This window comes from Eumetopias jubatus, unplaced genomic scaffold (assembly GCF_037043125.1).
Source record: "Eumetopias jubatus isolate StellerSeaLion01/CBP00866 unplaced genomic scaffold, mEumJub1_p1.0 scaffold_15, whole genome shotgun sequence".
Lineage (NCBI taxonomy): Eukaryota > Metazoa > Chordata > Mammalia > Carnivora > Otariidae > Eumetopias > Eumetopias jubatus.
The window spans coordinates 90,826,402-90,839,336 of NW_028274821.1; the positions used below are offsets into that span (position 1 = coordinate 90,826,402).

At 50.6% G+C, this 12,935-nt stretch overlaps 1 protein-coding gene and 1 long non-coding RNA gene across 5 annotated transcripts in view; both read right to left on the minus strand.

Annotated features, from left to right (window-relative positions):
• Positions 1 to 257: 257 nt before the first annotated feature.
• On the minus strand, positions 258 to 4,333 carry LOC148162462 (uncharacterized). Its single transcript, XR_015766826.1, has 2 exons — positions 3,137 to 4,333; positions 258 to 2,524 (listed from the first exon to the last, which is right to left on the minus strand). It is a non-coding gene; the product is annotated as an uncharacterized LOC148162462 (long non-coding RNA).
• Positions 4,334 to 4,631: 298 nt separating this feature from the next.
• The window catches only part of SETX (senataxin), an 83,776-nt gene continuing 75,472 nt past the window's right edge, over positions 4,632 to 12,935 (minus strand). For all 4 annotated transcript variants that reach the window (XM_028090488.2, XM_028090490.2, XM_028090487.2 and 1 more), the window contains 2 exons: positions 11,520 to 11,607; positions 4,632 to 7,833 (listed from right to left, as the gene is read on the minus strand). In XM_028090488.2, the coding sequence (XP_027946289.2) occupies positions 7,084 to 7,833; positions 11,520 to 11,607 (838 nt within the window). In that variant the 3' untranslated portion in view covers positions 4,632 to 7,083. The remainder of the gene's footprint in view (positions 7,834 to 11,519; positions 11,608 to 12,935) is intronic.

The following is a 12,935-nucleotide window of genomic DNA, read 5'->3' on the forward strand; positions in this document are numbered from 1 at the left end:
TGCCACGAGCCCCTGCAGCGCCCCCCGCACTGGGGGTCCGGGGTGGGAAGGCCAGGAGGCCTGGTGGCTGTGGCCGCGGCCACGGGGGAGCCCAGGAGTTCCGGGGCCGCTGAGCACCTGCGGAGGGCGGCCACGGCCCCGGAGCCCACCGCGAGGACGTGGCTCACTCAGCACGAGGAAGATTTGCGAACACAGCCTTTCCCGCAGGCTCCAGGGCAAATGCCGTTTGTAAGACAGAATGACCGAAAGAACTGGTGTTACCTTTAAAATACAATTAGTTTTATTACAAAAATACTTCACACTCACTGTACAACAAATGGAAAAATGAAAAAACCACCACCACCATATAGAGAATAAACTTGCATTTACTCCCTGGACTAGTCAGGGCACAGAGGATTTCTAGGGCAGTGGAACCACCCCGTAAAAGGCTGGGAATGCCTAGGGGGGGTCATCACACGATCATCCAGACCGATGGAATGCACCCGAGTGAACCCTAACGCAAACCACGGACTCACTGACTGCAGCAAATGTACCCTCCGGAGAGGGCTGGAGGCAGCGGGGAGGCTGGTGTGTGGGGCGGAGGATCTTTGGAAAATCTCCGTACCTCCCTCTCCCTTTGATGTGAACCTAAAATGCTCTATAAGATAAAACCTATTTTAAAAACCCCAACTACCTAGCCCTTGTTAAACATACTGGCAAATGTCCTTTTAGGCTTTTTTCCCCCCTTATTAAAAAATTCTGTGTGCTGTATGTACACAGAGAGAGAGAGAAGAAAAATATAACCACCCCTTACCACAATATTGTGAATCCTTTCCAGGTCAAGAAAAACGATTGAAAACTATACTGGGGGTCTGTCGCTGTGCCCCGGAGGTGCCATCATTAGCCGCCCCTGCTGATGGCTGTAATGGTGTGCAGGGCAGTTGTAACAGGCTTGTGCTGCAGGACCAGTCTCTATGCCCCAAGATTACCCGGAAGGAGAGTGCCAGACATGGGGGTTCCAATCAAGGCATTTAAGTTGCTTAAAAACCTTGCAAGGGCTCCCTACTGCCCTTTGCGTAAGACTCGGCTACTCCCCTGCCAAAAAGGACCTGCAGGACCTGGCCTTCCTTAGCCAGCCCCTCCGCCCCACTGCTACCTCCTGCTGGGTTCTCGGACCTGATCGTGCTTTCTTCATTGGGCCTTCCAGTTTTTGTCTGGAATGCCAACTCCTACCCTAGCCGTCAGCTCCCAGCCTTCTCTGCCTCCCCAAGCTGGAATGCCTGCTGACTGCACACAGCATAACGCCATGTGTCTTCTTTCTAGCTCATTCTTTGTGGCAGAGAAGCACTGACTCGGGGGGGCTTGGGCCCACATTCAGGTCACACAGGTTCTGTGGGTCAGGAATTCCAGTGCAGCTTAGCTCAGTGGTTCTGATTTGGGGACTTTCTTGGGCCTGACTGGGGCTGGAGAGTCCACTTCCAAGATGGCGCCCTCGCTGCCCATGTTGACGCTGCTGGCTGTTGGCACAAGGCAGGTTCCTCCCCATTAGGACCTCTCCCCACAGAGATCCTTGAGTGTCCCTCACAGCGAGGCAGCTGGCTTCCCCCAGAGCAGATGATCTGACAGAGAGCACGCACCCCCTGCAGTCACCTGTCTCCACAATACCCAACTGCTTCCACAGTCAGCCCTACTCAGCGCAGGAGGGGACTACCAACTCTGCTACTGGGAGGGACCAGAGCATTCCGGGTCGCGGAGTTCAATTAAGCAGAACCACTGTCAAAAATCAACGTCAGGTATTATCTCCTGGACTTGGCCTTACGTGCTTGTGAGCTGGTTGAACCACCCCAATGAGTTGGTCATGTTCATGCCTCATGCTGGATCTCGAAGTCCACAGGCGGGCAGTCCGGGAAGGAAGATGGAGGTGAATGAAGCACGAGAGCGAAGGCAAGCTGGAATCGGTGAGGTGGATTGGAGCCCATGTCTGTCTGCCCGCAATGGTGGAGACAGGGGGCATCCCCCAGGAGAAGCTGGGGCCCCCTGTCCTGGAGCCAGACAGCCTCCTGGCCCAGGTATTAGAGAAGCTGAACAGTGACGGCTGCAGGCCCCGTGCCAACGAGCCAGCGGTCAGTGACAAGAGGCGTGAGTTATGACAGAGCCCTGGGCCTCTGTCCTGGCCTCAGAGCCTGTGAACAGTAGGGCCGCTGCTGCTTTTCTGGCCTCAGACCGCACACGGGGTTTCCTGTGGCCCATCCGAAAGCAAACCTACGGGGAACTCTGCCCATCCAAGCTGACACCTTACAAACTGCAACGGAGTGATGTTTGTGTCCCCCTCTCCCCCATTCATACGTTGACATTCTGCCCCCCAAGTGATAGTGTCAGGAGGTGGCGCCTTTGGCAGGTGCTGAGGTCGTGCGGATGGAAGCTCACGATGGCCCCAGAGAGCTTCCCCGCACCTTCCGCCATGGGAGGACACAGCGACGAGAAAGGCCATCACCAGACACAGCGTCTGCTGGTGCCGCGATCTTGGGACTCCCAGCCTCTGGAGCTGGCAAAGAACGTTTCTAAGGCACCTGGTCTCTCGGGTTTTGTTACGACAGCCCGAGTGTGCTAGCACAGAAACCCACCACAAGCTTAGCTCTTCCTCCCCAGAACCTCAGGGATCGGGGCCTGATTTTGGAGCTTGGTGAAAAGAATCAGAAAAGGAACTCAAACCCCAATTTCCACTTTCAGGTAAATAAAGTGAAGCCCCTGGAGGCTGCGAGATGTCGGTGCCCGGGGTGGAGCTAAGGCAGACCTGCCCCCTCTCTGGTTAACACCGAGTCCCTCCCAGGCCCCCTTTGTGTGCTGGCACCTACCGCGGGGGTTATAAGCAAGGCCTTTCCGGTCACCAGACCCGCAGCTTTGCTAGTTCTTAGCTCTAGCACCCGGGCAAGCACTTCAGTGATAGCCGGTGTTAGAACACCCGCACGTGCCCAGCAGACTCTGCCGTGCATGGCTTAGCTCCAACGTGGAGCCCCAGCCCGGGATTCCCTCGCCTCAACAACAGCCACGCAGGCGTCCCTGCTGGACAAGCACCAGACCTGTTGCCTTTTCAAGGCCTCACTGGCCATGCGGACTCACCCTGGATCTCCTCCCTTCTAACGGCCCCAGGAGTCACCTGAGTGGTTTCCGGTTCTCCTTCCCTTGGCCCTGCTGTCCTGGGAACCTCCTTCTGAATGGAAGCGAAGGTGCCCCGATGGCCTTTCATGGTGGGCCTTGCCCAGTCCGGGGCTCCTGGGGGCGACAATGATTGAGGAAGGCAGACGTGACCCCCGTGGGGCTGAGGGCTGCTCCTCTCTCCTCCTGACCCCTAGGAGGCCTCAAGGCTGGAGGCTCAATGGAATCACCTGAGAGTGAGTTTGAGAGTTAAAAAAAAAAAATTAAAAAGAAAGAAAGTAAAAGGCAGCAAGCGCCGGGCCCTGGACCTATTACATCAGAAATTCTCGGCTAGAGCCCAGGGGCAAAATTTTTCCAAAACTCCCTGGTGGCTCCGAAGCGCGTCCCTGGGTTGAAAACGACATGTTAGCACTTCTTTTTGCAGGCAGGTGGCTGCAACACAAAGGTGGCCACGTCCACCAGCACAGGCAAGCTTGAGTGCTGGGGAGCAGGGCCCACGCAGACCGCCTTGCGGGGCTCCAGCACCCCATCCGTCTACAGATACCATTTATGCACAGGGTGACAGTAACTCAGGTCCTTTAAGGGCAACGGAGAGGTCCCTCAAGTACAGAAAGTGCCGTTATGTGCTGCACGACACATAAATTCTACTTAAGCTGAAGCTAAATTTTTGTTTCCTCCCTGAATTATTTATTCCTCAAACAATGAATGGCGGCCCCCGGGAGGTGGTGGTGACTGCGTGGGTAGGTCGGGCAGCAATGACTTTAAAAATCATCACTACAGATGCGGCAGTAATGAATTCCACAGACGAAATGGCCCTCGGAGCGCTGGTCTCTCACCAGGTCCTTTGGTGAATTTAGGAGGCCCCTACCCCCCATCTGTCATTTCACCTTCCTGGGGACTTGCTCGCACATCTGGAATGAGCCAGCACCCTCCAACAGGAGCGCGGCACAGTCTCACACTGCGAAGCACGCTCCACTTCTGTGGCCGTCAGCAGTCACCCCGACTTGGATGTCTGCACCCATCGTGTCCCCAGCGGCTCCGCTCACGCCTACCCGGCCTCTCCCACCCTCCCCAGCCTCTGCCTGAAGGTGAGCATGCTTTTCTGTCAGGCCAAGCCCCCAACCAGGACTGGCCTCCAGGGCTGGTCGTGACACACCTCATGACCTCACAGATGAGATTTCACCCCGAGAGCCAGGGCTGGCGGGGGCGGGGGGGGGGGGGGAGAGTGGAGAACATTCTTGAATAAAGCAAATCCCCACCATGTGCTTTCTGCAGACAGACCACATGGCAGGCTGAACGGGCCTGAAGCACTCTGCTGAGCACACTGACGCTGAATCCTACCTAACTCAGGCCAGTTTTCCGGTTTCCACTTTTAATTTCACCAGTCTCTCTTAAAACGGAGGTTTTCACGAAGAGGGGTACTGTCTACCAAATCCCAGCTGTGAACTCAAGAGCGTAGAGTCAGAGCTGCAGCAAAGAATTATCGTCTGCACAACTAATTTTAGAAAATAGTTTAGTACACTTTTGTTATAAAATCCATTTACAGGAGGTTATTCACATGTACTTATCAATCAAATTTGCTCCTGGTGATACATGAAAACGTAGAACCAAATAAACCGTGCACATAAATCCAAGGAAAATTATATACAGAGAAGCAAAACAAGTTTTTAAGCAGAATATACTCATGTTGAAATAACGAACAGTGAAGAAGACAGGCCACTTTCTTGTAGTGCTGTGGCAAGGACGGAGCAAACAGCCGTATTCCTCACTCTGCAAGATTAACTACCACTCACCAACACAGCTGGGACAGCCACATCGGGAAAGGCCCCATTTAACACATAGGAAATGCTTTATACCAACGTTTTTTTACCAAGTGGAACAACAGTTTCAAATGCAGTGTCAGGTGGCATGTGTTCGCGGGGAGAGGTTGGCAGGACACAGGCTCGGATGGGGAGTGTGGGCAACCAGAGGATGGACAGGGCGTGTGAGAACACGCGTCACGCTCATGGGAGGCCCACGGTCCCGGAGTGGCAGCGAAGTCCGAGGCCTGGGAACAGGAACCCTTCTTTCTTAGTCCCCGTGCTGCACCAGCAGAGGGAGAATCCTGACCCCAACTGGGTCTGTCATGCCTCCTTTCTAAGCCTACAGAGTTTAGGCCCTTTACACTGCTACCGCCAAGAATCTGCTCAAGAAGAGTAGAAGGAAAGTAAACTCAAAGTAACAGTGCCATTTCCTGCCAAAGGCACAAGCAGGAAGCTTACAGAGCCCCTGACCCCGACAGGGTGGGCCTCGCTCTGCACCTTCTCACACTCAACCGGCCGAGGACCCACACTCTACCCACACACAGGGAGCAGGCTGACCGTGGGGCGGAGCGTGTGCTCCCTGAGGACCGGCAGTGTCCGCTTGACGTCAGCAGACCCCTGCTGGGGTGATGTGGGTAATGAAGAAGCAGAATGCTTAAACTTTTGGCAATCAAACATTTAAAGCTTTTAATAACCAGCTTCAGTAGAATTTCTGACACAAAGCTCTCTTTGCTTAAAAAGCAGATGGCAAAATTTCAAACGGTGCACAGTAATCTTCAAGGGGGAGGCCCTCCCCAAGTTAGCCAACGGGAATGCCTGGCATTCCCTATAAACCACTAGTTCTGATCCGTGCCAACTGTTGATACCATATATCCTCATGTCTGTGAGTCTGGAAAACGGGACTTTGCAATGAGCGAGCCCCCTCAAACATCCCCTCCCCATGGCACCCCAAACCACAGCACAACCCCCTCTAACCAGATGACCCTACAATAGTGGCATCTTTTCAGGAGTTAACACAGTCTCCAAACATCACAGGAAACCTGTCAACTCTCCTCCTGGGTCTCAACTTCCAATGTCTGCACTTCCCTTCAGCCTTCTCTTCTGAAAGGCTGCTTCTTTCCCACTTACAGTATTCTATCTGGCTGGCCCTCCTGAATCCCAAGCTGCCAGGCTGGTGACCCGAGGCCCCTGGGGAGACGTCTAACATGCAGCTCCCCAGGCACCCCCAGAACAATCTGGTTGGATTCTCCCGGCAACCTGCTGGCTTTCAGGCACAGGGGTCCCCACGCTGCTCCAGCCCCAGCAACCGTGGGACCTGTCACCCACCAGTTATGGGACACTCACAATATGCTGGGGGCATCTGAATGGTAGGACAAGAATTATTCTTCCGTTTCATCTTCGTCTGTTTCAAGGGGAACACGAGTTTTAGCTAGAAACTCTGTGCTTCCTGAGATAGGAGGCTGGACTCAGCAGAGCAGTGCAGTATCCTGTGCCAAGGAGCCTCATCTGGAAATGTCCAACAGCAGCAGAACTTTACCGAACAGGACCCGGCTGCCCGAAGTTTCCCCCAGGAGACTCCACTTGTTTTCTTAAATAGAACTGGAGCCGTCTGACCCACCGGCATGAACCCTGCCTCTTCCGCAATACCTGGGCTGCTGAACAGGTCTTGCCGGAACATCTGAAAGGGCCTGCCCTCCCCCTCCCACCTTTTTGTTTTGTTTTGTTTTTTAAATATAAAGTTTGTTCTGCTGAAAATGACTAACATTTTACACAGGGGAAAGAAAAGCGGTCTACTAGATTACATTTTAAAACGATTTTCTTATTCGCTATACACATATACATTTCAACTTCTACAACACCCGCCTCGGTCTGACCCCTTATCTCAGAAGGACAGGAGCTCGACATTTTAAGTCTCCGACTTCAAGGACAACATTACAGACACACAAAGGCCCTCGAAAGCTTTTGCAACTGACAAAAAACTATGGAAGATGACCAAGGGCTCAGGTGTCAGGATACATTTTCCATGTTTTCCAACAGCACACAAACTCCTTTGAGGAAAAAAAAATCATCGTATCTGGACAGTCCCACTGGCTGGTCATCTGAAGCTGGCAACGATGCCGCGGCCGACAGTCTGTGCCGCGTGGCTTTACCATAAGAGCCTTCTTCTCTTTGAGCTGCAGCCCTCCTTCTGCGGTCCCGTCCTGTCCCAGCCGGGGCTCCTCTTCGAGTAGTGGCTCTCCGGGCTCCACCTGCCCCGGTCGCCCTCACTGAAAGCCCGGGTCTCTCTTCTGTGGCTGAGCCCTCCTTCCCAGTCACATCTGCTTTTACTTGTGGAGACACCAGTCCCAGCAGCTGGAGGTTCACACTGCGCGTGAGGTTCGTGGTTGTTCAGAGCCGTTCCTCTGGCAGCGGACTGCTGTGCGCCACCCAGATCCTGGTGACTGGCAGGGAAGCCTGGCTCGCCCGAGGGAGGTGTCGCTCCGGGGTGCTGCGGGCTCAGGGGCTGCGGATCCCTTAGGCACATCCCTTTGGCTTCGGGGTCCAGGCCCATCCTCCTGAGCAGTCGTGGGTCCCGAAGCCGGTCCTGAACGAGAGGCCTTTCGGGGTCCTTTGTAGTGACAGTACCAGAAGATTCCTTGGAGTCAGGGGGCGTGTGATACAGGGAAGAAGTGAAAGATGTCTTGGCAAATTCACTGTCGAGCTTGTTGCTGGGCAAGCCGCCCTGGGGTCTGGACACCTCCGGGGCTACGGCTGGCGGGTGAGTCAGACTTCTCTGCAGCACGGGCTTGAGCTTCAGAATCTTCGCTGCGTCGTGCCTGTAGTTCTTGTCGCACGTCTTGATGATGGCGCCCCGCTTCTGTGCATCCTGAATCAGGTGGTTCCAGTGCTGATTTTCCTTGAAACACAGAAGGGAAAAACAATCACACCCCCCAAACACCCAGATGCTTGGGAAGCACGAAGTTTCTGCTTTCGTTTCTGAATAATAATAAATACACTTCACGAACAAATTCTCAAGAATCCATTAAAGGAAAAATAAGTTCACATACGGAATTATGAAGCCACGTTACCAGAAAAGAGCACCAGTCACCGCCTATGAGAAAGAACTTCCACCATTTTAGCCTGTGGCTCGTGCCGTGTGGGAAGCAGAGCTTCTGCAGACCGGACCAGCCGTCTGCAGCCACGAGTAGCTACTTACATTTCAATTAGTTAAAATTAAGTAAAATAAAAAGTTCTGTTCCACAGCTGCACCAGCCACATTTCAAGTGCTCAGGGGCCACACGTGCCTAGTGGTTAGTGTGCTGGATGGTGCGAAGAACAGCTCTGTCACCCCAGAAAGTCCCCTTGGACACCTGATCTAGAGTCTTGCCTACCTCTTGAAAGGCTAACATTCTGGAGCAGGAAGGCTTGGTTTCAGAGAGCCCTAACTTTCGGGTGCGTGTGACTATTCTAGAAAGAGGCCCATAGCCTTCACTGAATTCCCAAAGGCCTCCCAGACTCCAAAGCGCTAAACTGTTTTACTCCACTGAGACAAGTATTCCACAGATTTTTCCCACTGTCTGTCTCTTTTCTGGAGGAACTTAAGTTACAAAAGCAAACCTAAGGAGAAGGAAACCCCACCTGCACGCATCTCTCCTCTCTTCCCGTTTTGACTTTCCTTAGCAATAAACTGCCACTTTACAACCATCAGAACGTGGGCCCCTTTAAAGAGTGAGCATGAGAGGAGAAAATCCGAAGCCTAAAGAGGAGGAGACAGCTGCCCTCATGTAGCCTCCGGCCCTATTCAAAAAAACTGGGTGAGGGCAGCAGTATTTACTTGCTGCATGACCGTGGTCAAGTCAACCTCTCTGAGCCCGTTTCCTCATCTGTAAAATGGGCATAAAGTTTTATTTAATGGATTCTAAAATGCACATTTTCACATTTTACCATTTCTTAATTTGGGGCACCTCCTGGCCAGGTAGCAGTTTCCGAGTACCTAATCCTGGAGGAATTCATGGTTAGGCAACCACAACCCCTTGACTTTCAGTCAATAAACCATTTAAAAAATAGACTGAGTCCCAGCTCTTGCCTGAAAACCTATCCACAGATACCTTCTGAAGAGACAAGATAGTACCAGCACTAACACCTGGGAGAATGGAGACTGGCGTTGGAGTTGGAAGAGAACCCTGGAGACCCTGCTGGGGTACCCTTAGGAAATGCGGAGTCCCCAACCCGCTGACTGCACAGGGAACAGTTTGTGGCAGGAGCGAGGACATGTGTGACTGGGACCTGGGGAATGATTCTGCAGTGCTGGACTCGGAAAGTGAAGTCCTTCCAGGAATATCGCAGCCTATTCATTTTGTTATTTTCTTTTATGTATGAACAAGGGCGACAGAAGTCTGTCTGTCTTGTCAAAACAAGCCTAAAAGAGTTCTTTTAATATACATAAAAATTCTACGTGAAAATAGCGTCAGAGTTTAATAGCAGTACATAAAATAATGATTCCTATCATAACGGCTTCTTGGATTGGACGAACTGGGATTACGTGAGGGCTGAAGGCTCGTGCACAGCGCGCATGCCCAGGGCCGGCGGGCACCAGACAGGCCCGCGCGAGCATTGCTGGGCCCGGGGCTTGGACCTCCTTCTCACTCTGGAGCGCTCCAGAGCGTCTTAGCCTGAGGCTGAAACACAGATGTGATATGAAGCCAGATGGCCTTGCTGCTATTTTTGCCAAGTCTATGGCACCTCAACTTGGTATTTAATCCATCCTAGGATCACAAAAACAGTTTTGAGAAGGGGCTATAACTCTTGGTTTCTCAGAGGAAACCAAGTGCCTTCACCATTGATTCTGTTTCCATAAGGGAAACTGGGTTAAGAATTAAAAAAAAAAAAAAAGGAAAAAAGCCCCAAGGACCACAGAAGTCAGTTGGAGAGCCCAAGTGATACCCTGGGAGTTTTCCTATTCTTGTCTTTCTGTGCCACTGGTTTCCGAGAGTGCAGACACCCCAGCTCCCCGCTTGCTCCGTCCAGGGGCTCCCCCGCCCCCGCTCCGTCCTGCACAGTCACCACTCATCCATCCCCAGGCTCTCCATGGGGTACACTGCCACTGCCAAGGCACATGCAGATTCCCGGGTGCCAAAGAGAGGGGGCAGTAAAACCAGGGGTGCCCAGGAAGGCTCCTTCAATCAGGGCGTCGCTAGAAGACACATAGCTCTAATATACTTTTTACCTTTCAGGTTAAAACATTACCAAAATTCAACCGTGTAAAAAGGATAATTCTAATAGGTTAATCAACTGATAAGAAATCATTTTTTAACACTTAGATCCTTATGGTACCCGGAAAAACAATTCTATAAAAAAAATCTTTTAAAAAATTTTAAGAAAAAAAAAATCTTTTCTTCTGAGGTAAGTACAGATTCACAGGAAGTTGCAGAAAAAGTACAGAGAAGTTCCGTGCACGCTTCACACAGTTTCCCCAGATAGTTATAAAAATACTTTTTAAACTTTCAATTTATATGTAAATTTTTGTGGCAGAGAAACCTAACAGTGTGAGATAACAGAAAGGCTTTTAATTATAAAAATATATATCCCCCTGAATTTTATTCCAAGCAAGTACAAGTGGAAATTCAATTTCAAAGAGCAGAAAGAATCATACTGCTATCTGTTCCAATGGATTAAGAGTGATGTAAAGATTTATTTTTAATAGTTTTATTTTACAATGCCAATATTTATAATATATTCAAAAGCAAAATCTTAAGCAATACTTAAACTTACCATAACAAATTTTCAATATGAACTTAAAAATAGGTGGTATGCAGCTTTTAAAAATTCCTTCGGGGGGGGCACACAAATAACAGAAGTTGAAGACCACAGATGTGGGAAAGACTGTATTTGAATGCCCTCTGGTGGTACTAACCAGAAAATGGGAAAAATACTGAAAAAAATCTAATGAGTTAGCTCCTCTCCTAACATAACCAATGACTTTGGGAAATACAAAAATGAGAAGAATTCAAAGTTGTGACCCCCTGAAGAGGCAAGCAGCAAACACCTGTGTTAGCCAGCTGATATCACCGACGGAGGCCACACTCTACCTACCACGGATGTACACCCACCCTGTCTCCTAGAGGAGCTCTGACTCGGCCTCCCCCACCCAAGTGACACAGGGTGAGCAGTACGCTCCCCGTGCCAAAACAGAAAAGAAGATCCAAGCTTCCTCTTGCAAACTCCCTCGAGCTGGCATTAAGCTGGGCCAATAACAGCCACAGTAGCGGAGTGTCTGCTAAGTACCAACAACTGTTCTAGCACCTTAAGATGTACGGATGGTTTTATAGATCTCAACAGTCCTATGATGGAGACATTAATTTTTTTTTCATTATGGGTACTGTGGATACTTGGGCCTTGGACTGGGACAGGGTTAGCGGTTTACATCGGTAAAAGCTCCCAGACAGAAGTTGCCGAAGGACAGGACAACCAGGGGGAAGCAGCTCATTATTTTGTAACCCTGCAATCAATTCCATTTTGATGGAAAATAAAAACAAAACCTCAACCCAGTATCAGCCACAATGGGCAAACTCTGGAGCACTCTAGCCCAGAGAATGCACCTACCATGAGGGTCCTTAAATGTCCGAGGATGAAGAGGCTGTACTTGGCTCGTGTGATGGTGACGTTCAGTCTCTGCAAACTTGCCAGAAATCTAAGCAATAAAAACAAAGTTACTTCCTTCTGCAGAATGACTTAGCATACGTGCAGGTGACACACGGACGCTGCTTCAGAGAGCCTTCCTCGTGCTCCTTCTCCTTCTTCGATGGTACATCGTTTTCTCCCTCTTCCCAACACAGGGTCCCCAGCAAAGAAGCAATTCCCATTAAAACCTGGAAACAAAAGGCCTGGCGCTTTCCTTGAAAGTGATGCGTCTGTCAATCTCCTATTCAGACTTGGAAAAGATACTGGGAATTTTAAGTGTCATTCTTTTTTTTTTTTCCTTAAAGATTTTTTTTATTTGATAGAGCGACAGAGCACAAGCAGGGGGAGTGGGAGAGGGAGAAGCAGACTCCCCACTGAGCAGGGAGCCCGATGCAGGGCTCGATCCCAGGACCCTGGGATCATGACCTGAGCCTGAAGGCAGACGCCTAACCGACTGAGCCACCCAGGCGCCCCTAAACAGTATCATCCTTAAAGCTTTAGAAACATCCTAAAAACACGCTACTTAGATCAGTTATTCCTAGTATATCTGAGATCAGTAAAATGTTGTGGAGCCAGAGGAGAAGCACACACATTATCAGACAAATGTACCAACAGATCTGAGGAGAGCTAAGAAATAACAGAACTGCTGTATGAAGAAGGTGGCCTTTCTGCTTCACAGGATGCCCCAGAGATACCAATGTCTCCACTTGTCCATGCACACTCTCTCCAAACAGGGGCAGAGGTAACTCATGTTACTATTTTCTTTAAGAGCAAGGAAACTCATTTATAATCTGTAAATTTCACCTGCTCCTTAAGAGCAGGAAAAGGCAGCCACACAAAAGTGTCAGGGCTCTGAGACTCAGAGGAGTTTTCTGTCACTCATTACAGTGTCCTTGGCATCTTTAGTGAGTGAACTGACAGGAGTTAAGGTTTACAAACTTAGCAAAGCACAAAAACACAGAGAAGATGAAAAGCCACTCTATGACAGATCGTGGAGAGGACAGGCCCCTGCAAACTACCCCCGAGGCAAGAGTCAGGTTACGCTTAGCTAAGAGGTCAAAGAACAGACTGCCCCTGGATGCGGGGGATAGACAAGGTCCAAGAGAAGCAGGCATGACAGTGGATCAACTTTACAAGTGAAAAAGGAAACTTTCATGATGTGACACAAGTTTTTATAAAGGAAAATACCGCAAATAATGACATTCTCCAACAGTGATCAAAAACAGATCTGACTCGGGTGCCTGGGTGGCTCAGTTGGTTAAGCGACTGCCTTCGGCTCAGGTCATGATCCTGGAGTCCTGGGATCGAGTCCCACATCAGGCTCCCTGCTCAGCGGGG